At 43.2% G+C, this 25,598-nt stretch overlaps 1 protein-coding gene and 1 pseudogene across 1 annotated transcript; both read left to right on the top strand.

Annotated features, from left to right (window-relative positions):
• Positions 1-673: 673 nt before the first annotated feature.
• Positions 674-7,117, top strand: LOC125458111 (alpha-2Db adrenergic receptor-like). Its single transcript, XM_048543009.2, has one exon. It carries the CDS (start codon positions 858-860, stop codon positions 2,220-2,222), a length of 1,365 nt encoding a protein of 454 aa, XP_048398966.1. The 5' UTR covers positions 674-857; the 3' UTR covers positions 2,223-7,117.
• Positions 7,118-11,688: 4,571 nt separating this feature from the next.
• LOC125458585 (U6atac minor spliceosomal RNA) lies at positions 11,689-11,757 on the top strand (annotated as a pseudogene).
• Positions 11,758-25,598: the final 13,841 nt, after the last annotated feature.

The raw sequence follows: 25,598 nt of genomic DNA, 5'->3' as shown, positions 1-25,598 counted from the left end.
CAGACATTCAGAGAGAGAGAGAGCACAGCCAGCTGCTATCCTGCATCCCAGTTTCGGAGGATGCTTCAGGAGCCCTGAGGAGAGAGGCATGCAGGCTGGAGAGGAAGCGGTGACTATCCCCGGACAGACGGTAGGACTGAGAGAGGACAGCGAGGCAGCGGAGGGTTTGCAACAGGAAGGAGGGTGGAGCTGGAGGGAGTGAGGGGAAGGCACTGGAGGGAGGGTAGAGGTGGAGGGAGTGAGGAGGAGCTATCAAAGGGAGGGTAGAGGTGGAGGGAGTGAGGAGAAGGCACTGGAGGGAGGGTAGAGGTGGAGGGAGTGAGGGGAAGGCACTGGAGGGAGGGTAGAGGTGGAGGGAGTGAGGAGGAGGTGGTAGAGAGAGGGTAGAGGAAGTGAGGAGGAGCTAGTAGAGGGAGGGTAGAGGTGGAGGGAGTGAGGAGGAGGTGGTAGAGGTGGAGGGAGTGAGGAGGAGGTGGTAGAGGGAGGGTAGAGGTGGAGGGAGTGAGGAGGAGCTAGTAGAGGGAGGGTAAAGGTGGAGGGAGTGAGGAGGAGGCAGTAGAGGGAGGGTAAAGGTGGAGGGACTGAGGAGGAGGCAGTAGAGGGAGGGTAAAGGTGGAGGGAGTAAGGAGGAGGCAGTAGAGGGAGGGTAAAGGTGGAGGGAGTGAGGAGTAGGTGGTAGAGGGAGGTACAGCTGGAGCGAGGAGGGAGTGAGAAGGCAGTAGGGGAGAGTAGAGCTGGAGGGAATGACGAGGAGGCAGTAGAGAGAGGGTAGAGGTGGAGGAAGTGAGGAGGAGGCAGTTGAGGGAGGATAGAGCTGGAGGGAGTGAGGAGGAAGCGTTTGAGGGACACCCCACCAGATGGAGATGTGTGGGCAGCCTGTCCCCAACCGCTCACAGGAGGTGAACGGCACGGCGGCGGCTAGTGGTCCGCTGACCTTGGCACCTTACAGCACGGCAGCTGCGGCCGCAGTCAGCCTGGCAGTGGTGGCGGTCATCGTGCTGACCATGGTGGGCAATGCGCTGGTGGTGGTGGCAGTGCTGACCAGCCGGGCGCTCCGGCCTCCGCAGAACCTGTTCCTTGTGTCGCTGGCATCGGCAGACATCCTGGTGGCTGCTCTGGTCATCCCTTTCTCGCTGGCCAATGAGCTGATGGGCTACTGGCACTTCGGCAGTGTCTGGTGTGGTATCTACCTGGCACTGGACGTGCTCTTCTGCACCTCTTCCATTGTCCACCTCTGCGCCATCAGCTTGGACCGCTACTGGGCCGTGACTAGGGCTGTTGAGTACAACTTGAAGCGGACCCCACGCCGTATCAAGGCCATGATCGCGGTGGTATGGCTCATCTCGGCAGTCATCTCCTTCCCGCCCTTGATCAGCGTTGACCATGCCAGGCAAGGCTGCTGCCAACTCAATGATGAGACCTGGTACATCCTATCATCCTGTGCCGTCTCTTTCTTCGCCCCCTGTCTCATCATGATGTTGGTCTACTTCCGCATCTACCAGGTGGCCAAGCAGAGGACCTCGGTGGTTTCTGTGGCCGGAAACGGGCAGCCAGTTGCCCTGGCTCCTCCTCTTCCCTTGGAGACTGCCTTCTCCCGGCGCCGCCAGCGGCACCGTGCCAACCAGGCAGGAATCCCAGGTAACAGCCCACCGAGCTCCCTGAGCAACCAACACCAGGAGGACGATGAGGAGGAAGAGTTGGAAGATATTGACTTGGAGGAGAGTTGCTCTTCAGAGGCTCAGAGCCAGGCAGTGGAGCTCAGGAGGAGCCAGGAGGTCTCCCTTCCCCTTCCCTTGGCCCTTCCTCCTCCGTCGTCCTCGACCTTGCCTCCACTCCATGGCACAGGTTGCAGCCGCCTGTCCTGGGCCAGCCACAGGGCCTCGCAGCTCTTCCTGGAGCAGAGGAGGAAGAGGAGGGGGACTAAGCCCAAGTCCAAGCTCAGCAAGAGCCGGGTCGCCCAGCTGCGAGAGAAGCGCTTCACCTTTGTGCTGGCCGTGGTCATCGGTGTCTTCGTGCTTTGCTGGTTCCCGTTCTTCTTCACCTACAGCCTGAGGGCGGTGTGTAGGCAGAGCTGCACCATCCCCGAGCCTCTCTTCAACTTCTTCTTCTGGATCGGTTACTGCAACAGCTCTCTCAACCCCATCATCTACACCATCTTTAACCGGGACTTTCGAAAGGCCTTCAAAAAGATCATCTTCAGAACTCACAAACGTACTTTGTAACAAGGCCCCAGTGTACTGGATGCCTCATCCGGAGTGTCTATTAATCGTGGTGTGTTTTCTATCCGTCTGTAAACAGTTAATGAATTAGCTGACGGTGACAGAACAAAAATATACTTCAGTCGGATTTCTCTTCTCTGCAAAGGCAGTCAGCTGAACAAGTTGTGTTTTTTTGAAAAGACGGTTTTGTATGACAGCCCGGTGGAAACTCACAGGGGCAGTACATTTCAGCTGGATTTAACCCACTGTTTGGTTGTTGTGAATGAGAGCCACTCTTCTGCATTGCTTCTGAAGTGCTGGTTACAGGCTGGTGAAGGATTGTACCATGTTTCACATGTATGAAGAGCAAACAAGTTGAGGTCCTGTGTAATACTGAACGTGGCTGACAACCATGCTAATTAATAGTACCTTTCAACATTGGTTCATCAACATACTGTCTATGGTATCTTTTAGTAGATAATTCAGATTAGTAGCAGTTAATGTCAACATTAATTTGTGATGAAGTGGATTTGCAGATGTTTGCGGGTCTGTCATACAGATCCAACAACCTATTTAACCTCAGGGGTTTGAATCTGTATCAGCCATTTGATTCCATGCTTGTGTCAGGAAAAGTACATGAACTAGAGTGAGTTTCCGCAGGACAGTTAAAGAAAAATATAATAAATAATTTCACTGTGAGGCCATCAAAGTTGAAAATCTAATTATGCTGTATTATATTATGCAAATGCTGAGTATATTCCCTTGGAACAAGGTTTGTTTCTTTAAATGCAATTAGGATAATTTATACAAATATACACCGCTCTCATACAGTACGACTGCACTGCATAATTTCTAGCCTCCAGATCATAAATTCACATCTTACTTTACTTACAGATCAGTTGACTGTTTCTTTCCTGAGCATTCATCATTTTCAATCTATGACTTAAATTATATTTTCTTGCTGAAGAACAGCTCGTCACCAGCCATTAACCCATAAAAGTAATGTGAAAATAGAATCATAGAATCCCTGCAGTTTGGAAGTAGGCTGTTTGGCCCATTGAGTCCACACTGACCCTTCGAAGAGCATCCCACCTTACCCTATTCTTGTAACCCTATGATTCCCATGGCTAACCCACCTAGCCTGCACATCTCTTGATACTATGAGCAAAGCAGCTTTCCATGGGTTATAAAAGTGAATATGTCCTAATGTTATCCAGTTAAAATGCACACAGTGTTGGCATTCAGAAGTGTCTTGGATTGCAGGCTTTTTCAAAATGTTCCCATAGTGAAATCATTTGCTTGACTCTAACAGACATGAGCAGCAATGGTCACTTATTATATCTCTTCCAGCACCTGTTCTCCATCAGCTTAAATGGTCTGCAACTGTAATGAGAAAAAAAAACTTTTGTTGATCAAGGCCAGTCATATTTCTGGTGTGCAGTATGCTTGAACTGTGTAAGCACATTCAACCTTCAAAAGTGTTGTGTTTCTCATGTTACCGGAATGCTGCCTGACCATATAAAGCAACTGCCATTTTGCAATCCCCTTCACCTATCCATCAGCACAATTCTTTTGAAATAGATACAATACCTTGCACAAGGCTGGCATGGAATTGATTTGGATGAGCAAATTATTGTTCAGTTTCATGTATACATAAGGCATTGAAAGTGGATGGTAAGTCAGATGGATTTAGCAGTTAATAAAGTGTATCCATCAAACTAGATCTTATTAACAGGGTCATAGAGTACCAGAGTAAGGAGATTATGTTGTATTCAGCCTCATGTGAAGCATTGCAGTTGGATCTGGTAGCTTTATCATAGGAAGATGTTGAAGGCATTAGACAGAGAATATTTATAAGAATGGTTGCACAAATGAACAACTTCTGTTACATAAATGGATTGGTGAAGTTGAGACTGTTTTTCTCTGGAGGAGAGAAGATTGTGCTGCGATTTCAAGGTGTTTAAAACCATGAGGGATCTATAGAGAGCAGGTATGGATAATGTGTTCCAATTGGTGGATCACAATTGAGAAGGCGCAGAATGTAGATCATTGACAGAGGTAGAAATGGCAGCCAAAGGACTCTACTGTATAGTGAGTGTTGAAGATATGGAATGTTCTCCCAGAGAATGTGCCGGAAGCAGGCTCAGTTGAGGCATTGAAGAGGAGATTTGATTATTATCTGCAAAAGAACAATGTGCAGGGTCATGTGGAGAGGGCAAGAGAGTGGCATCAGGTACACTGCTCATTTGGAACCTGACGGGCAAGATGGTCTCCTCCTGTTTATGTAATAATTTGGTGATGGTGTGAGAACTATGCACTGGAACATCCAGTGATGGTGTGAGAACTATGCACTGGAACATCCAGTGATGATTAGAGCCATATGCACTGGAACATCCAGTGATGGTGTGTGAACAATGCACTGGAACATCCAGTGATGATTAGAGGCATATGCACTGGAACATCCAGTGATGGTGTGTGAACAATGCACTGGAACATCCAGTGATGATTAGAGGCATATGCACTGGAACATCCAGTGATGGTGTGAGAACTATGCACTGGAACATCCAGTGATGGTGTGAGAACTATGCACTAGAACATCCAGTGATGATTAGAGGCATATGCACTGGAACATCCAGTGATGGTGTGAGAACTATGCGCTGGAACATCCAGCGATGATTTTGTCAGTGATTAGACAGTGAAACTTCCTGTTATGGGAAATGGTGTAGGTAAATAGTGTCAATGTATTGAAAGGGAAGCTAGCTAAGTACAATATGGAAAGGAATAGAAGGATATGCTGATGGGGTTAAATGGGAGGAGGCTCATGTATAAACACCAGAGTAGACCTGTTTGACCAAAGGGCATATTGCTGTGCTGTAAAATATAATGTAAATGTACATACATAAATATCCAACAGAATTTAAAACCACTCCTAGAATTTCTCTGAGGAGCTCATCAACAATATGCCAAAACTCCTGTTAATCCTGCAGAAATAAAACACTTTTCTCTTCGCCATCAACTTCAAAGAGGATTAACTTCAAAGTGTGGGCAAGGATTTTTTGCCCATGTGCTGACTGTGTACATTTGCTGCACAAATGTCACATTGTCACAGAATGGTAGTGGATAGGGAGATCAGTGTGGTGTTGGAGCATGGGGAAATGTGAAATGAGGTACGGTAGTTGGGACAAGGGGTTAGAAGGTGAATGTGCTGTGGCAATGGGGTGTGAGGGAGAACAAGAAAGGAAGTGATAATTGGTAGTGTTGAGAGTCAGCAAATGTTTGGCCATGTGACTCACCAAAGGGAGAAAAGATATGATTAAGTATAAGAAAACCAATGGTCTAATTTCACTTCATTTGTTTGTTGTTTTCTTTGAGAACATTAGTGAAATTATTTAGTGAAATCTGCGCAGTGGTGAAGGTTTTCATATAACGATATTCTGCACAAATTATTGTTAATATGTCATGCTATCTACAAATGTGTTTTAGCTCCAAATGTCACTGACATCAAGCAGCAATTTGACAGCGAAAAACATTATCTACACAAAGACCTGACTGCTCAGTCTCAAATCCCTAAATTTACCATTTTTGAATATTTGAATTACCAGAGTCAAGAAAAAAAAGAGGGTCAAAAATATTAACTTTGGATTAAGTTACAGTAAAATACTGAGCATTTTTGCGTCAAAACCAATGTAATGAAGTGAAATCAGGAACTAATATAGAGTACAAAAAATAGAAACTGCTTGAGAGTCTCTAGCAACATCTGGCAGCGTCTTTGGAGAGAAAGCAAAGTTAACAAGTTCTAAAGAGAGGTCACCGGATCCGAAGTGTTAACTCTACTTTCTGTCTGCAGATACCGTCAGACCTGTCGAGTTTCTCCAGCATTTTCTGTTTTTTCCTTCAGATTTCCAGCATCCACTGTTCTTTGTTTTGTATTAGAGTAGAATATCCTCTGGAAATTAATGAAGTAAAACCATCGGTGATAACTCACTACTTATTTGTTATGAATAATTTATATAAACTGTATTTTTGTGTTTAAGTGTATGTCTAATATTGCTAATGTGGGAGTGGATATAATTTTGATTCATCATTGAAACGGAAGAGATCAAAGAACCACGAAATGAGATTTAATTTGTTTTGGACAGTTGACCAGTTTTGGAATTTTTGAAGCAGTCTGACGTTGCAGTGAAAATACAATTACAACAGTACATTTAAAGTGGGCTTATGAATCAACAGTGAAGGAATAATCGTTGACAGTGTAATGGAGTTGAACATTCTCTAAAAGGAAATCATTGTGGAAACATCATCTAATTCTCACTGCACAGGATTGAAATGTGTAACGACTTCCATTTCCCAGTCGCCTCTCCCCTCCTATTGAAAAGGATTAAGTTTTCTGCCAGTTATCATAGAATAGGTGAATTACCTCAGTACACAGTTAGCCAACATTTTATAAAAGTTATGAGCACATTTTTAGTGTATCTATTCATATCTGTCTAATTATTTATCATTTTGTCCGTCAATGTGTCCATCTGCATTTGCCTCACTGTCTTTTGCTTTCTCATTTCTTACCTCTTTGTCTGTCGATCAATGCATATAGATCTGTGTCTCTCAAATTTTCAAGTCTCTATTTATCTGGATGTCAGTTCATTTCATCTATCAGTAGCCTTGCTATCTGTATGTTTAATGGTAGATCTGATTTCAGCATATTTCAGAAGTGAACAAGTAACGAGAATCAAAATTCTGACCCCAGTACAAAACTCTTTCTAATTTTAAAACCTTGGTACCTGGTGCATTCAATCACACGAGAGAAACTTGAAAATATAACTATTAGTTTCCACAATATATTTGTACAAATTAATGATTCAGTGTTAAACGTGGTGAGCCTAAATCATGACCCACATCTTTCTTAGCAAGTTTGCATTAGCTTCATCGAACATTTTGAGATTTGATTATGTCCTTGTGCAGAAATAGTCATCATGATATTTAGGTAAGCTGTGCTAACTGAAAGAGTAGTTCTAAGAAGTTGTTCCTAATTAATGACATCATTTAACTAAGAATGGTTCCTAGTTATGTAATTGTGAGTCATCAGCATGCAATGTGCATTGGACAATATGCTGTGAAAATGACTACCTTAATTTCACGCTTTCACCTCTGCCACTGAGTTGGATGTGTAACATCACCATTCCTTTCATATATCTGCTGCATATTTCAAATCTTCCAAGCAGAACTACTTTGTCCACATTGTAAAGACATCTGTAGTGCTAATGGTATACCTTAGTTATTCCTTATCATAATTTAGAATGGCACATTAGAAGCAGACTGAGAGCAAATATTTATGTATCTATTTAGTGATTTATGAGTGTAAACTGTGAGCTGAGACAGCAATAGAGAGTCGTAATGTCACATGAGGCGAGAGGTCCCTCTAAGTTGACTGCTTTACAACAGCAATTCAACACAGAATCAAAAGGAAAATTAAAGGCAACAGGAAGTGCAAAGATAGCTCCCTTAATAAAACTGTTGTATTATGGAATACATCAACAGGATATACTTTCCATCAAAGTGAGCTCAGATTTTCAATGAATATCGAACACGTTGTCGCTTGTGTGAGAGAAGTAATGCCAAATGCACAAAAGATAAAGACCGAAGAATTATATTGCATTCCAAATGGAACTCCAGATCACCGCTATGTGCATTAAGCTTTCCACAGTATTTATAGTCTGCTTGATGGTTCACTTTTGATAGCACAGCATTGTGTCCTCTAATATAGGACTGGAAGATCTTTTAGGACTATGGTTAAAATAGTGGGTATTAAGATTTACAAATCCAAAATGTGGAACTTCTAACAAGTCAGCAAAATATTTGGGCTATTGCCTCACATTAAAGGCTTCACTTAAATTTACTGATTGACAAACCTGCCTGTACTTTAATCCAGATTTGTTGTATCATCACTGCTCATGTGGTTCCTTGAGGAACACCTTTGAATTGACTTAACTTATTATTGCCAAATGTACCTAGGTACAGTGAAAAGTCTTGTTTTGCATGCAATGCGGATAGATCAGAACACACCAAATGCATTTGACTAATAGAACAGTCTGAAGAATACAACGTTGCAGCTGCAGAGAAGGTGCACAGAGAGCAAGATCAACATTAAACTTAAAATTTGAGAGGCCCATCCAGAAACTTAACGATAACAGTGGGGAAGAGGCTGTTCTTGAATCTGTTAGTCTGTGTATTCAAGTTTTTGTATCTTCTGCCTAATGGAAGAGGTTGGAAGAGATTGTAACCAAGGTGGGAAGGGTTTTTGATTATGTTGGCTCCTTTTCTAAGGCAGCGAAAAGTATACATGGAGTCAATGAATGGCAGGTTCACTTGTGTGATGGACTGGGCTGTGCTCAAAACTTTCTGTAGTTTCTTAGGTCCTGGGCAGAGCAGTTGCTGTGCCAAGCCATGACACATCCAGATAGAATGCTTCTTGTAGTGCATCTCTAACAATTGGTAAGCATTCTTATGGACGTCTTCAGTTATCACTAACTTCAAGCGCACAGGATTACAGTCCGAAATGCAAGCTTCCTGCCAACTCCAGCATCAATATTAAACACTTAGAATATTCACTCTAAGTGCCCTTGTTTGACTTGAAGTCAAAGGCAGACTTCCTCTCAGAATGTTTGATGTCACAGCTCAGTAGCTGCATTGAGAATTATGTTTATTTTCACTGCCTTATCCAACTCCTGAAAATTCAGCCAGCTTGAGTGTTCTCTATTTTGGAAGAAAGAAAATCCATTGGAAATATTAAATCAACTGTGATTTGATTGCAATCAAAATTTGAATGCCTGGAGACAATCTTTCATGTTACTCATGGCCCAAATGCCATAGCTAGTACCTCCGTAAGAGTAGTACACGTATGCCCTCGCCAGCTGGTGGTATCCACTTATGAAAAGCAACATGTATTTCCCAAGGCATTTTGTAAACCGCTGTGCAAAATGTGAGGGATCACAATACCCTAATGAAAGGCCTCCTTGACCTGTCTGTCTTCTCTCCCACCTATCCACTCCGCCCTCCTCACTGACCAACCCCCATCCCAACTCCCTGCTTACACTCACCTTTACTGGCCTCACCCCCGCCTCTTTGATTTGTCCGTCTTCTCTCCCACCAATCTGCTCCTCCCTCCTCACTGACCAACCCCCATCCCAACTCCCTACCTACACTCACCTTTACTGGCCTCACCCCCGCCTCTTTGACCTGCCCGTCTTCTCTCCCACCGATCCGCTCCTCCCTCCTCACTGACCAAACCCCGTCCCAACTCCCTACCTACACTCACCTTTACTGGCCTCATCCCCGCCTCTTTGACCTGTCCATCTTCTCTCCCACCTATCTGCTCCACTATCCATCTTCCAACCATCTCCCCCTCTCTCTCTATTCATTTCAGAGCCCCCTTCCCCTCCCCATTTCTGAAGAAAGGTCCCGACCCAAAACATCAAGCTTTCCTGTTTCTCTGATGCTGCTTGGCCTGCTGTGTTCCTCCAGCTTCACACCTTGTTATCTCAGATTCTACAGCATTGGCAGTTTCTACCACCCCAGTGAAAGGTATGAGAGCTCGATAGATTTAATTGATGGTTAAGATCTATAAATGTTTATTCTGTTTCACCACACAGTTCGACTGCATTATGCCATCCCAGCATCATTGTCTGTGAGGAGTGGTCTTTCTCTTGTGGTGCCAATGTGACCTCTAACCTGAAACTTATTGGTTCCCGCTCTGCATTCACTATGTCGTGTGAATGATGATTGCATCCCGAGCTTTGTTTGGTAGCAAGATATACAAAGTTTGAAATGTGGTTCTAGAGTAACCAAGACTGAGTTAATGTGCTCCTGCTGTGGGAAGGTGCACTGTCCTTTCTGGCTGCTCCAATCCCTGAGCTACTAACTCACACTTACTCCTAACAGTAAAAGTGGAGCCAATGGACATTTCAAAGCCAGTCAACATTTCCTTGTTGTTTCACTGTTGCGAAACACATAGCTTCCAATCCCCAAGCTCGATGTTGTTTGCTGGGCGAATTGCTCTCAATGGACACACCCTTGCCTTAGATTCACCTTGCAAGTCTTGTAGGAATTAGTGCAGATGAGGGATAAAATTACAGAAGTCCCAAGGCACAGAAAGAGCCCATTCAGCCCATCCTACTTACACTGGCTTATCAAGTGAGTATTATTACCTAGAGGTTTTCTCCCCCCGTACCTTTGTACATTTTTTATTCAAATAAACATCCTCTTGAATGCATCAATTAAACCTTCCTTCACCACACTCCCAGGCCGTACACTCATTAATCTCCGTGTGAAAATGATTTTTTTCTCACAAACCCCTTGCTTCTTTAGTTATTCACTTTAAATCTATGCCAACTTAGAGCCATCGGGCTGTCCAGCACAGAAACACACATCTTTGGTCCATGCTGACCAGATACCCCAAATTATTCTGGTCCTATTTGCCAGCTTTTGTCCCACATCCCTCTAAATCCTTCCTGTTCATGTCCCCATCCAGGTGCCTTTTAAATGTTGCAATTGTACCAGCCTCCACCACCCCCTCTGGCAGCTCATTCCATACATGCACAACACTCTGTGGGAAAAAGTTGCTCCTTAGGTCTCTTAAATCTGTTCCCTCTTGTTCCTTTCATGAACCAGGAATAGTTCATCTGTACCTGCTCAACCCAGCCTGCTCATGATTTTGAAAGCCTCTTCCAGATTTCCTCCTCCCCTTCTATGCAAGAAAAGCAGTCCCACCCTCTTCAATCTGCCTTCATAACCAAAGGTCCTCAACCCTGGCACCATTCTTATAACTCGTTTCTGGACTCCCCCGGCCAGTGTGTTTCCATCCTCCCAGTAATGTGGTTCCCAAAACTGCGTGCAGTAGTCCATTTGGTGTCTATACAACAACCACCCTCTTCCTAAGACTGACAGTTTGCCCACACTTGGTTGACTCAGTTGGAAAAGGATTCCTCTTTCTAATACCACCCTGAACAGAAGCTTTTGTCGCCCACGCTGAGTGATGCCCTTAAGCAGTCATTGATTGAAGACTTAAGGGGTTCAGATTGACAGTGGGTCAGGAAGGCCAGCTGCTTATCCTGCCTAGAACTTGTGGCAAGTTTTGTCCTGATGCCAACCAGCTCAATTTTTCTAAAGAAGGGTCCCGACACGAAACATCAACTTTCCTCCCCCTCTGATGCTGCCTGGCCTGCTGTCAACTTCCAGCTCCACACTGTGTTGTCTCTGACTCCAGCAGCTGCAGTTCTTGCTATCACCTAATTATCTTCCCCGATGCTTTTCAGGAATGGATGATCCCATCCATTGTCACTTCATTGGAGGTACAGGTATAATTTCTGTGGTGTCCCGAGGTTATGATCAGCCCAAATAAATGCAACTATTTATTTAAATCAAAATGTTCAGACGTTCAGTGGCTAAATATAGAATGAAACTGGACAAGTGATTCGATACCTGTAATACTCATGAAGTGTTGTATGAAAGGAAAGAAGGTTAGCACCCCTCTTGATAAAGATGGAAGGTGTCCTAGTGTCCTTTTCAGGGTAACACAGTGGTCAGCACTGTTACTTCACAGTGCTGGGGACCTGGGTTCAATTCCAGCCTCAGGCAATTGCCTGTGTAGGGTTTGTATGTTCTTCCCTGTGTCTACATGGGTTTGCTTTGAGTTTTTGCCAGCAGGTTACGTGGATTGGCCATGCTAAATTGTCCCATAGTGTACAGGCTATGTGGGTTAGCAATGGAAAAATGGAAGGTTATAGGTTAGGGGGCAGATCTGGGTGGGATACTCACCAGTGTGAACTTGTTGGGTTGAATAGCCTGTGACACTGTAGGGATTCTATAAAAACTGATTCTTTCTATGAAAAATACTGAAGTTGAATTGATAAATATATATAATATACACAATTTGCAAATATGTAACATTAACAGTACAAACAAGGTTTGTGCCCACAATTCTTCATAGAATTAATTTCTAGTTCCAGTTACCCTCATATGAAGAGGCGCTGAGCACAAATGACAACTCCCTTTTCCATGGACAGTGATGGGTAACGGAGCAGAGTTGGTAGCTATCCAGAAATAGATTCCATGCCCAGTCACAAGTCAGCCTTGTTGTCTACACGATGAACCCATAACCTCAAAAGATTAGATGACAAGGGAGGGTGCTTTGAAATTTTACAGAATAAAGTATTTCTTAAAGACACACCACATAGCAAATGATTTTGTTTAGTTTAAATGTTGAGGATGTCGAACATCTTTAACTGTCATTAACCTGACGGGGCATCTGACAACATACTATATATTAATTCACAATCTACAATGGGAAAAAAAAGCCAGAAACATGGAAAAGGTTTGACTCTGTCAGCCACACTGAGATTGACAGTTTGCCATGTAACTGGCCTCCCTTCCCAATATTGAAATCCCTTGGTTTTAAGCCAATGCAACAGTGATCCCATTGCTCACAGTGCCAAACTCCTGTCTGGATTTGCTGGTTTCCCACTGTAACCAGAGACCTGTCCCAGCTGCTCTGGAATGACTATTCATCAATACGGCAAGCCATCAGCATACATTTACGTCTTTAGTGCCCAGGCATTAAGCAATGCATAGGTAGAGCACTTTGAGGATATTTCTTAGGGAGGTTTGGCTACTGTTGTAGAACCTGTGCACTTTCCTGCTACTAATTTAAATGGACTCAAACCTATAATATCCTGACAGACAAACTTGTTTTCCTTATTCTTTTGAAAACATTTAGGAGATACAACTTTTTTAACTTGGTGTCAACTCTTTGGCAAATCCTTCAAAGTTTTTGTCAGTAGAATTTACAAAGGAATGACGATGATTCCATTTCAGAAATAACAATGTAGCAAATCTTTTCTCTCTGTAAAGAAAATACTTCCACTCAGAATGTTAAAAGCCCCGAATCCTGAATCTTACTGATCACTGATGAAAAAGAACTGTACTGCTATCTTCTAACTGTTTTCATGTGCATGAGTTAGAAGCAAAAACAGATATTGTTGGAAAAGCTCAGTAGGTCTGGCAGAATCTGTGAGGAGAAGTCAGAGTAAACGTTTCTGATCTGGTGACCCTTCCTCCGAACATTGTGAGCATTGTCACCAGACCCAAAACATTTCCTCTGATTTCTCTTCACACATGCTGCCAGACCTGATGAGATTTTCCAGCAATTTCTGTTGCGGTTTCTGAGTTACAACTTTTGTAGTTCTATTGGTTTTTACTTTGTGTGAGTTTGAAGCATGCTTTCTGTAGATTGGCAGACAATTTAGCATTCTACCCAGCTAACAAAGCAACAAGTTGTACAGAGAACAAAACATGCTTTTTTCTTAAGTGTACATGTAACTTTCACTTTTTAAAGTGATATGCAGTATGAATGTTATCACTGTCCAGATTGTTTCGTCATCAGAACTGAGATGTCTCACTGCTAGCTCGCTGGAGTTCATCATATGGTTACCGCCAGACTGCAAATTATTTCCAGAAACAAACAGTTTGACTTCACTCAGTTACTATGGAAGCTGCCCCTGATTCAATCAAAGGTTACCTGATTACTCCCAGAAATGTTGGCTTTTATCCTTGAATAGTTGCACAAATTGAGAAGTCAGTAACTCAATTGCATGTCATCACAAAGAACCTGATGATTAAGAGAGATGCACAGAGCAGTAAAGAGTGATAGTGGGAGGCAATGTCCTAGTGAAATTATCACTGGACTGTTAATCCAGAGACACAGGCAATGATCTGGGGACCTGAATCCTGCCATGGCAGATGGTAGAGTTTGAACTCAATAAATATCTGGGATTAAGAGTCCAATGATGACCATGAATCCATTGTTGATTGTTAGGAAAAACCCATCTGGTTCACTAAAGCCCTTAAGGGAAGAAAACTGCCATCCTTACCTGGTAGGGCCTACATGTGACTCCAAGCCCACAGCAATGTGATTGACTTTGAACTGCCCTCTGGGCAATTAGGGATGGACAATAAATATGACAACCCCATTCCATGAATGAATTCAAAAAAGGCTGCAAGAAGTGAGTTGGAAAAGAAACTTCAAGAATATAGAACATAGAATACTACAGCACAGTACAGGCCCTTCGGCCTTCGATGTTGTGCCAACCTGTGGAACCAATCTGAAGCCCATCTAAACTACACTATTGCAATATTATCCATATGTTTATCCAATGACCATTTAAATGCCCTTAAACTTGGCGAGTCTATTGCTGTTGCAGGCAGGTCATTCCACACCCTTACTACTCTCTGAGTAAAGAACCTCCCTCTGACTCTGTCCATTATCTATCACCCTTCAATTTAAAGCTATGTCCCCTTGAGCTAGCCATCTCCATCTGAGGGAAAAGATTCTCACTGTCCACCCTATCTAATCCTCTGATCATCTTGTATGTCTCTATTAGGCCACCTCTTAACTTTCTTCTCTCTAACAAAAACAGCCTCAAGTCCCTCAGCCTTTCCTCACAAGACCTTCCCTTCATACCAGGCAACATCCTAGTAAATCTCTTCTGCACCCTTTCCAATGCTTCCACATCCTTCCTATAATGCGGCGACCAGAACTGTACACAATACTCCAAGTGCGGCCGCACCAGAGTTTTGTACAGTTGCAACATGATCTCATGGCTCCAAAACTCAATCCCTCTGCCAATAAAACCTAACACACTGCATGCCTTCTTAACAACCCCATCAACCTGGTTGGCAGCTTCCAGGGATCTATGCACGTGGACACCAAGATCTCTCTGCTCATCCACACTACCAAGAATCTCACTATTAGCCCAGTACTCTGTATTCCTGTTACTCCTTCCAAAGTGAATCACCTCACACGTTTTTGCATTAAACTCCATTTTCCACCTCTCAACCTAGCTCTGCAGCTTAGCTATGTCCCCCTGTAACCTGCAACATCCTTCTGCACTATCCTCAGCTCCACTGACTTTAGTGTCATCTGCAAATTTACTAACCTATTCCTCTACGCCCTCATCATTTACAAAAATGACAAACAGCAGTGGCCCCAAAACAGATCCTTGTGGTACACCACTAGTAACTGAACTCCAGGATGAACATTTCCCATCAACCACCACCCTCAGTCTTCTTCCAATTAGCCAATTTTTGATCCAAACCGCTAAATCACCCTCAATTCCACGCCTCCGTATTTTCTGCACTAGCCTACTGTGGGGAACCTTATCAGACGCTTTACTGAAATTCATATACACCACATCAACCACTTTACCCTCATCCACCTGTTTTTCACCTTCTCAAAGAACTCAATAGGGATGTGAGGCACAACCTACCCTTCACAAAACCGTGTTGACTCTCCATAATCAAATTATTCCTTTCTAGATGATTATAAATCCTATCTCTTATAATTCTTTCCAACACTTTACCCACAAACGAATTAAGACTCACTGGTCTGTAATTACCAGGATTGTCCCTCCTCTTCTTCTTGAACAAGGGGACAACATTTGCTATCCTCCAGTCTTCTAGCACTATTCCTGTAGACAATGACAACATAAAGATCAAAGCCAAAGGCTCTGCAATCTCCTGCCTAGCTTCCCAGAGAATCCTAGGGTACATCCCATCTGGCCCAGGGGACTTATCTATTTTCACACCTTCCAGAATGGCTAACATCTCCTCCTTGTGAACTTCAATCCTATCTAGTCTAATAGCCTGTATCTCAGTATCCGCCTCAACAACATTGTCTTTTCAAAAGGAAGTCAAAATGAACTCTTTGTTTTTATAATTATTTTTGGAAGTGTTTACCAGTTGGGAGTAACATGGGTCCCTTGAAAATAGACAAGGTTGAAAATTTCAATGAAAATAACAAAATAATGGGCAATTAAACATGTTGAATCTTTGGATCAGTACTTATAGTAGAAGGCAGTGTTAACATTCCAAGGCAACTATATTGAATCGGACGTGGACACTCATGAAATTAATACATGCAAACTATCAGTGCTGAAGAAAGTAGTGATGCTAAAAAGCAACAAACACTCAAACTGAGATGGTTACTATCACAGGACTTTAAAGGAAATCAGAGAGAACATGAAAGGTGTTCCACAATCAATCAAATTCTCTTGATCTCATGCCTATGTCAACCAACTATATCAGAAACAAAATATGAAATTGCTGGAAAAGCTCAGCAGGCCTGGCAGAATCTGTGAAGAGAACTTAGAGTTAACTTTTTGGGTTCAGTGACCCTTCCTCAGAACCGTTCTGGACCTGAAACGTTAACTCTGATTTCTCTCCACAGATGCTGCCAGACCCGTTGAGCTTTTCCAGCAACCTATGTTTTTGTTTCTGATTTTCAGCATACGCAGTTCTTTCGTTTTTTTTAAAGTTAGCTATTTAAGAAAGGTGATGGATGGAAATGAGAGAATTATAGAACAGTTAGTCAAATAACTCATCAAGAAATGAATGGACTCCTTCAATAAGGAAAAGTTGACTGAGCAACTTAAAAAATTCATTTGATTGGAGAGAGCAATTGTCATACAGCATAGAATCAGACATCTGACATTGGATTTGCTGATGGTAGGTCAAGCCTGATGAGTCTGATTAAATTTTTTGAAGAGTTGACTAAAGTTGTGGCCTGGCAAATGGCTATAGATAATATGTGCATCTTTTTAAAGTTGCAAATCAGCTATGATCTCACTGAATGGCAAAACAGACTCAAGGGCTTAAATGACCATAACTGTGACTAAGTTCTGTTGAGAGGTGTCTTTATAGAAGTTCATAAAATTATGAGGGGTATAGATGGAATTAATGGTAGTTGTCTTTTCCCTGGGATGGGGGATTTTAAGACTAGGGGGCACATTTTTAAAGTAAGAGGAGAGAAATTAAAGAAAATACGAGGGGTAATTTTTTACACAGAGGGTGGTTCACTTGTGGAATGAACTTCCTGAGGAAGTGGTGGATGTGGGTACAATTAGAATGTCTAAAAGACATTTGGGTAATCACATGAATAGGAAAGGTTTGGAGGGATATGGGCCAGGAGTAGGAAGGTGGGACTAGTTTAGTTTGGGATTATGTTTGGAATGGACTGGCTGGACCGAAGGATCTGTTTCTGTGTTGTATGACTTTATGACTCTAAGACTCTGTGCAGGCTTTAACTTCTAAGTATAGAAACATAGAAAATAAGGGCAGGAGTAGGCCATTCAGCCCTTAGAGTCTACACCACCATTCAGAACAACCATGACAGATCATGCAATTTCTGTGGCCTACTCCTGCTTTGCCTCCATACCCATTATTCCCTTTAGCTGAAAGAGCCACATCCAGCTCCCTCTTGAGCATATCTAATGAAATGGCCCCAGCAGCTTTATGTGGTAAAGAATTTCCACAAGTGCACAACTCTCTGAGTGAAGAAATTCTTCCTCATCTCAGTACTGGATGGCTTACCCATTATTCAGGACTGAGATGAGGAAGAACTTCTTCACTCAGAGAGCTGTGAACTTATGGAATTCTCTACCACCAGACTGCTGGGAATGGATGAACCTTCACTGTACTCCCCATTCCAAATTACTTTCCATCATACGCAATTAAGTTCATGTTTTAGCAGTATCTTACTGAAGTATAATTTTCTTACCCCTTTTCAAACAGCAGTGATATCTCCAGTATGCTGAACAACATTCATCCTTGAATGAACATCTCCAAACAGGAAAAACTGACCAATTCATCTCAAAGCAACAGTGACTGCACATCAAAAGTATCTTTGATGTGAATTCTGAAATGCAGTGAGTTTGTTAAACACAACATAGGAATTGTTCTTATCCAATAATCCATGTGCAGTAAAGTTGATACTTTTTGAATTCATAATGCTTTGAGACACACAGACAAGCAAGCTTAGTTTTTGAGTTAATTTAATATTACAATGGCTTTAAGATCTGAGAGTGAAAAATTGGCTAGAAGGAAATAATGGGAGGATTTCTTTTTCATGCTCTGTTCAAGCGTTTTTGTCGAGTGAAATTTATGATACTCCACTTGCCTTAGCTTAGAGTGACTTTCTCATGTCATCTTCACAATTCACCACAATTAAAAGCACGAAATTACACTTCACTGATATAGGGCACTGGTGAGACCCCATTGGGAGTACTTTGCACAGTATTGGTTTCTCTAATACCTGGAAAGGGCAGCATATCTAATGTGGAACGCTCAGATAACCTATGCCTTTATTTGCTGGATTTTAGATTAGTAAGAAGTGACTTGATTGATTCACATAAAATGCTTAGGGCTCTTGATATGAATTAGACCAAGAATTAGGTTTATTGTCATGTGCACTCAAATGTAGAAGTACAGTGAAAAGTTTACAATGTTGTCCCACATGGCACCGTCTTAGGTACAAAACACCCAGGTACAAAGTTTAGATACAAAATAGAGAAATAAATGGATAAAAGTTACAATATCTTACAATTATTCAGTGATTTTATAAAGGGCCTGCAGTAGATCAGTGCAGGGGCCTTCCATATGTGGTTTGACTGAGCTTGTAAGCTGCTGAGTACCTACGCCAGTGCCCAGCCTAACAACTGTCCCCATTCCTGGTATGCTGGCCATCCCTGCTCCACTGATGTCAAGAGGATTCTTCATCTTGTGGGTGAGGATTTAGAATGGGGGCCATGGTTTAAATGTAAGCGGAGTTAAAACAAAGATGAGGCAAGCATATTCCCTCACAGATTGTTTCATCTTTGGATCTCTCCCTGAAAAGGTGATGAACAGAGTTCTTGAATATGTTTAGGGCGGGAGTGTAAAGGGGTAAACAGCTAGCAAGGGTAGGTGTGAATATATCTTTGAGGTGAAAATCAGATCGTTTGTGATTTTATTAAACAGTGGAGCAGACACAAAGTCTGATTGGCCTACCCTTGCTCCTTATTTGTATAAACAATGCAGAAACAGATGGCTGTTTTTTTGAGGTGTCAAACACAACTGTTTCAACTTCACCTTCAGTAAATCATCACATTTTCTTACTGTCTGTCACCTTATTTTAATTTTGAATTTTATGACATTTAGAGTACTTGCTTAAATTGGAGGTCACACACATTGATAGAAGTCTGGTCTTAATTACAACATTGCATGACTCCTCCTCAAGGCACACTCTAATGCGCAGATTACTATCATAAACTATTCAGATTGTGTGGGAATAACAGCACAAACATATTACACACATTGCAATTAACATTTTCAAGAGTCCCACACATAAAACTCCAGTGCCCGAAAATTACTGGGGGGGGGGTTAGCGACAGTCAAGTTAAGTGATCCTAAAATCAGACAAATTATCCAAATGTGAACCCAGAACTGAATTTGTGGCTATAAAATGCCCTCAAGAGTATCAATGTTAATGTGAAATTGCCAGAGACCGCAAAGGAAAAGAAATGTGGCTTCAGAAGTAATAAGCCAGGCCTCATGAATCTGCAGGAATTCTTGAGAAGGCGAAACAAGTGCTGGCTGAGGGATACCTAGCATATAAGGCTCTGCATTGATAATGTGGCCCTGATACAGTGCTGGCTGTATTTCAGTGCATGTGGCCATTGCCTGTGAAATTATAGCTGAGCAATTCATGAAATCAATTTTCTGTAATAATTGGCATGTGTTCCCCATGCAAACCTACCGAGCGCAGCAAGAGTTGGAGTGATGATTGAAAAATGCCGTTGATCCAACGACCTAGTTTTTCGGATTTGTGCTGAACTCACAGAGTGTTTTGGGAACACAGTTCTGTCTGTGAAGGCACACTTGTGATGGCAAAGGCAGGAGCGCCACCACCCCCAACACCCCCCCACCCCACGGAGGAGCAGGCAACCTGTGAGGATGCACAAATTACAATGCAACCTCAGTGTGAACGTTTTCCAAATTCCATTTGTTCCGGCCTCGTGCTGGGAATGGTGAAGAAATTAGGTGTCCAGTATTTCAAGGCAGCAACATGAAAATATATTACATGACGATTTGGGGTTTGAGAAGCTGCATTTTACCCCCATCTTTTGAATCTGGGATTCCAAAGTACTGGGCTGCAATGTTTGGCTGTGGAGTTTTTGTTTTTACCCCTGACCGATTCGATAGCTATGCATTTTTCACAATCCAACATTATTTGCAGGAAGACAGAGGCCAGGCTGTATAAGACAAACGGAATGCCTTTGTCGATACCCAGCTAAGAAATTACAGCAAAGACATGGTCACCTCTGGATTGTTCTCTTGGTCTCACATTGGACAGATTACGGAGAGCATTAAGTAAATGAACTTGCAGCTGCATTGCTATACAAGAGGGATGGGTTCAGATTTTAAGGTGAGTTGGAGAGCTCTAATAAATGGAAAGGGCATTCCCACGTAACAGCCCTTGCTGGCACCAAAGTAACACTAACTTCCATGGAATGAGGAAAATTAGAACAACTAGTTGCAATGCAGGCTGGCAGAGAAATTGGGAAAATCTAAAGGTTGCTCAAAACTTAAAACAAAAACAGAGATTGTTGGTAAAGCTCAGCAATCCATGGCGAGAAATCAAAGTGAACATTGTGGGTCCAGTGACCCTTCTTCAGAGCTGCTTTTAGCTAGGGAAGGGTCACTATTTACACTGAAGAGTGTGATGGTGTTGGGGGTAAGACTGAGATGGTGGGGGGAGAGCAAACAATATGTGGAATATTGCTGCCAACAGGGACCATTAGTGGCTGACAATGGGTTGATTGTAGTAACAGCCCATGTGATAACAAGGCCTGTGGTGTGGGTGTTGGGATAAGGTCATAGGAGAAGGTGCTCAGGCCCCAAACTTATTGAACTGGATATTGAATCTAGAAAGTTACAGGGTTCCAAACCTGGAAAAATGAAGTCTTATTCTGCTAGGGGGCATAGTAGCTCAGTGATTAACACTGTTGCCTCACAGTGCCAGGAATCTGGCTTTGAGCAACTGTGTGGAATTTGCACATTCTCGCCATGTCTGTGTGGGTTTCCTCCAGGTGCTCCGTTATCCTCCCACAGTCCACAGATGTGCAGCTAGGTGTATTGGCCATGTTAAATTGCCCATAGTGTTCAGGGATGTGTCGACTAGGTGGGTTATAGAGGGATAGGTTTGGGTGGGATGTTTGAGGGTCTATAGATGAGATCAGAGATGTTGGCCAGAGAATGCGTAGGATGTTGAAGTTGCAGGCAACCAGAAGCTGAGGGCAATTTTTGCAGTCAAAACATAAATGTTCTGTGAAGCGGTCACCCAGTTTACGCTTCATTTCCCCGATGTAGAGGAGACCACATTGTGAGCAGCGAATGCAGGAGACGAGATTGAGGGAATTGCAGATAAAGCACTGCTTCACCTTGAAGATGAGAGTTGGGCCCTTGAATAGTGAGCAGGGAGGAAGCAAATAGGCAGCGGTTACACCTTCTGCGATTGCAAGGGAATGTGCCGCGGGTCTGTGCGGGACTGGTGGAGGATTGGACCAGGATTTCCCAGAGGGAACAATCCTTGTGGAAAGCTGACAAGGGAAGAGAGGGGAATATGTGTCTGGTAGTGGCAGAAATGGTGGCTAATGATCTTCTGGATATGAATGCTGGTGGGATGTTAGTTGAGGACCAGGGGACACAATTGCTACAAGAATTAAAGGTATTTGAATAGAAAATGTAGCTGAAGTAACAATTGTGAAAAATGTAGCATGAGGAGGAGGGGAAAGCGGCTGCTCAAGAAAGCCAGAGAGGAGTAAGCAGTGATTTTATAAACATGAATTTACAATCATCCTTAGATATGCAGATTGTGTTAGGGAATTGGAGAATAGCCAATGTTTCACACTTCTCCAAGAACACAGAAAAGAATAAACTAAGTTTTAGATCTTTTGGCTTCCTGTTGGTTGTAGGCTTACTCTAAGAACAATAATATGAGAAAGTCAATGTGTCTGACTATGGATTGAAGAGTATTTCCTGAAGAGACCTATGGTTTCAACCATTACGGTCAATTGTGAGAAGGATGCAAAGATGCTTCAGTGTGATTTGGTCACCTTGAGTAAGTAGGCAAATGCATGGCAGAAGCAGCATCATGGGGATAAATGTGAGGTCATCCAATGTGGTTGCAAAACAGGAATGCAGTTGATTATTTGGCTGGTGAGTGATTTAGAAAGATGAGGTGCAAAATGCTCCCTTGTTCACCAATCGCTGATAGTAAGTATTTAGGAGCAGCAGGTGGGGAAGATGACAAATGGTATGTTGGCCTTCATAGGCAGAAGAATGTCTGGCAGCATTTTTATAGGCCCTTGATGAGATCACACCTGGATGTTGTATGCAGTTCTCAGGTCTCCATATCATAGAATCCCTACAGAGTGGAAACAGGCCATTTGGCCCAACAAGTGCACACCGACTTTCTGAAGACCATCCCACTCATGTGTGAGGAGCGATGTTCTGGCTATGGAGGGAGTGCAATTACAATTTACCAGACTGGTTCCTGAGACAGCAGGATTTATGTATGAAGAGATGCTAGATTGGTTAGGACTCTATTCACTGGGGCTTAGAGGACTGAGGGATGATCTCTTAGAAACCTTTAAAGCTCTAATAGGACTAGACAGGGTAAATGCAGGAAGGATGTTCCCAATGACTGGGAAGTTCAGCATCAGGAGTCATAGTTTAAGGAATTAGGCATTTGGGACTGAGGCAAGGAGGAATTTCTTCACCCAGACAGTGGTAAGCCTGCCATGGAAAGTGACTGTTTCAAGCAGGAGTTAGCCACCAAGGAATCAAAGGGAGAAAGCAGGAACGGGGTACTGAGTTGAATGATCAGCTCAAAGGGCTGAATGGCCTACTCCTGTTCCTATTTTCTATGCTTTTGTGCATCATGGGTGAAGTCAAGTTGTTGTGCCGGGCTTGGGGGGAAGGGTGGGGGTGTGGTACTGGGATGCATGAAAGAAACCCAGCAATATTCAGCACCTCTGTACATTTCTGATGCTGCCCTGGATCTGGCCCCTGAAGTCACACAGCAATGCCAATTTCTCTGGAGCGCATGCTGGTTGGGGATGTGGCCAAATGTGAGACTGTGGAGGAATGACATCAGGCTTCATGGGAAAGACCAGTAGAAGTGAAAAGTACCAGTAATATAATTGTGTGCTTTCACTTAATGTTTTCATCGATCACCTGAAAGCAAAAGAACAACAGCACAGCTCCATTCTGCTATTCTTCTGGTCCTCCTGAGGCTCTAAAGGAGCCAGTGTTAAAAATGATCAAGGCAGCTGTAGTGCTTAGAGCAATGTTGACCAGATGGATCTCTTTCAGTGTGAGTATGGGGATGTTAACCTGGGGTCAATCAGGAATCTAAACAGAAGTTTCAAGGATTCTCCTCATTCTGGGGACTGGCTCTGAGCTAACTGATCAAAGTCCATGTACAGTGTACTTGTAAATAAAGGGTGACTTGATATTGGATACTGGCCTCAATGGAGTTATTTCAGGAGCGATGAGAGAAAACAGTACGCTTCACTCAGAAAACTCATCTTTTGAGTCCTGGTAAGTATTTCTGGTACCATGCCTTTATTCGGGAATCTTGATGCGTTTGTTCCTGCTGTCGAAGACTAGTCCCAGTATTAGGAAGAAGTGTGTTGTTTTACTCTGGGAAAATGACATTTGTGGTAGATAGAAAGCATCATGTAATTCTTCTGATTCCTTGTGGACCTGCAGCAGTTTTGGTTATTAGGAACCTGACTTTCTCTGTGGCACCAGATACCAACACCTTTAAGGAGTTATTGGATTTAATGAAGGAATTTTACAACCCCAAGCCCCCTTTAATTCCAAGATGCTATTGCTTTTATTTGGCAGCTCGGCAGGGGAATTTGTATCAGGATTTTCGATGACATTAAGAAGGCTGGCAGGCATGTGATTTTGGGTTAACTGTGATGAGATGCTGAGAAACTGTTTGATATTTAGGATTAATGATGTAATTGTGCACAAGCGCCTACTAGCTGAAGCCCAACTGAATTTCAAACAGACACTACAACTGCCTCTGTCATTAGAAGCTGTGGCAAGTGGACCGTGTGAGCTACAGGGTATCCCAATGGAAGTGGGAGTCCTCACCTGTCTGACTGAACTTGGGGAACATAATTTGAGTGTAGGCAATCACAGACCCTCAAGCAGGAAATATCGAGAGGAGAGGCATTCTAGGTCGGCCCATAGCAAAACCTCAAAACAAAACCGAGACTTGACCACATGGCTAAAATGTTTTTCAGGACCTGGGCTGGCAAGTTGAATGGACTCAAGACAACAAAAGAGTCCTGCAAGGCCTGATTTGAGTAAGAGAACACATAGGCCGGTATCCAGGAGAGCGGGCACCTTGTAAACTCCACCTACATCCAGGTTGGCACAGTTAAATTGCTTAGCAACATACAAATCACAATTAATCAACATAAATATCTGGTTGAACGGTCACCTGGTTCCAATGGAGGTCGGTACCTGAGCATCTGTATCAGTGATTGCAGATGCAGTCATTAACAAGATTCAATTTGGACTCCCAACCTTATGCTTGCTCAAAACCTTGGCCTGATTGAGAATGTTTACCGGGGAACCATTGTAGGTCAAGGCTTCAGTTCCAGTCTCCTATGAGAAACAGGTGGTGCATCTACCATTGATAATAGTAAAATGCTCAGGCCAGAACTTGGTGGAATGAAATTGGTTGAGATAAATTCACCGAGGTTGGCGCAAACTTTTTCGATTAGAAGTTACTGATGGTCTCTGCATAAGTGCGCATTGATTTATTAGTTTTTCCCAGGGTGCTGAGAAATAACTGTCCAGGGCAATTGGCCCATTTGCCTTTGTTGGGTTCCTTCAGATGCAGGGTGCAAATGATTGCACCCACAAGGTAGTTAGAACACCCTGGCATCAACTGGCAGCATTCATCAACAGTAAAGGGTTCGATTCCCTCGATGGACAGACTGTCTGCGACCGCATTAATCAGATAATGCAGCTCGGCACAAGATAGCCAAGGAACTGCCATGATTTGTTGTCCTGGACCACTCACAGGCACCAACACCTTTCAATACCTCTCAGTGCATACAGAGATGGTCGATGCCCAATAAGGCTAGTGATATTTCTCAGAAATAAGAAGCAGAAAGGTACAACTTTGCACATGTTTCCACAACGTGCAATGTAAAGCAGACCCAGGCGTCCTCAAAAGGAGGGTCGAATGCCTGGACTCATTAGGCAGTACATTGTAGTGCGCACTGGACAGAATGTCTACAACACAGCAGTGTGTGCTGAGCCCCACATAATCTGCATCATCCAAATGTGAGGAAGTGTTGCCAGAGAAAGAATGCAGAAGCAAGAGGAATGCTTTGAGCAAGCCGTGATGGTGAGGATTCTGGGACAGACCAGGATAACTGTGAAAAAGAGGAAGAAGACAGGGGAGTGGCCCACTGAGTTGGAGAGGCCAGACACGACAGTGCAGCA

The sequence above is a fragment of the Stegostoma tigrinum genome, chromosome 13, assembly GCF_030684315.1.
Source record: "Stegostoma tigrinum isolate sSteTig4 chromosome 13, sSteTig4.hap1, whole genome shotgun sequence".
NCBI lineage: Eukaryota > Metazoa > Chordata > Chondrichthyes > Orectolobiformes > Stegostomatidae > Stegostoma > Stegostoma tigrinum.
Note: the sequence above shows the minus strand (reverse complement) of the source record. Positions and strands in the feature narration are given on the sequence as shown.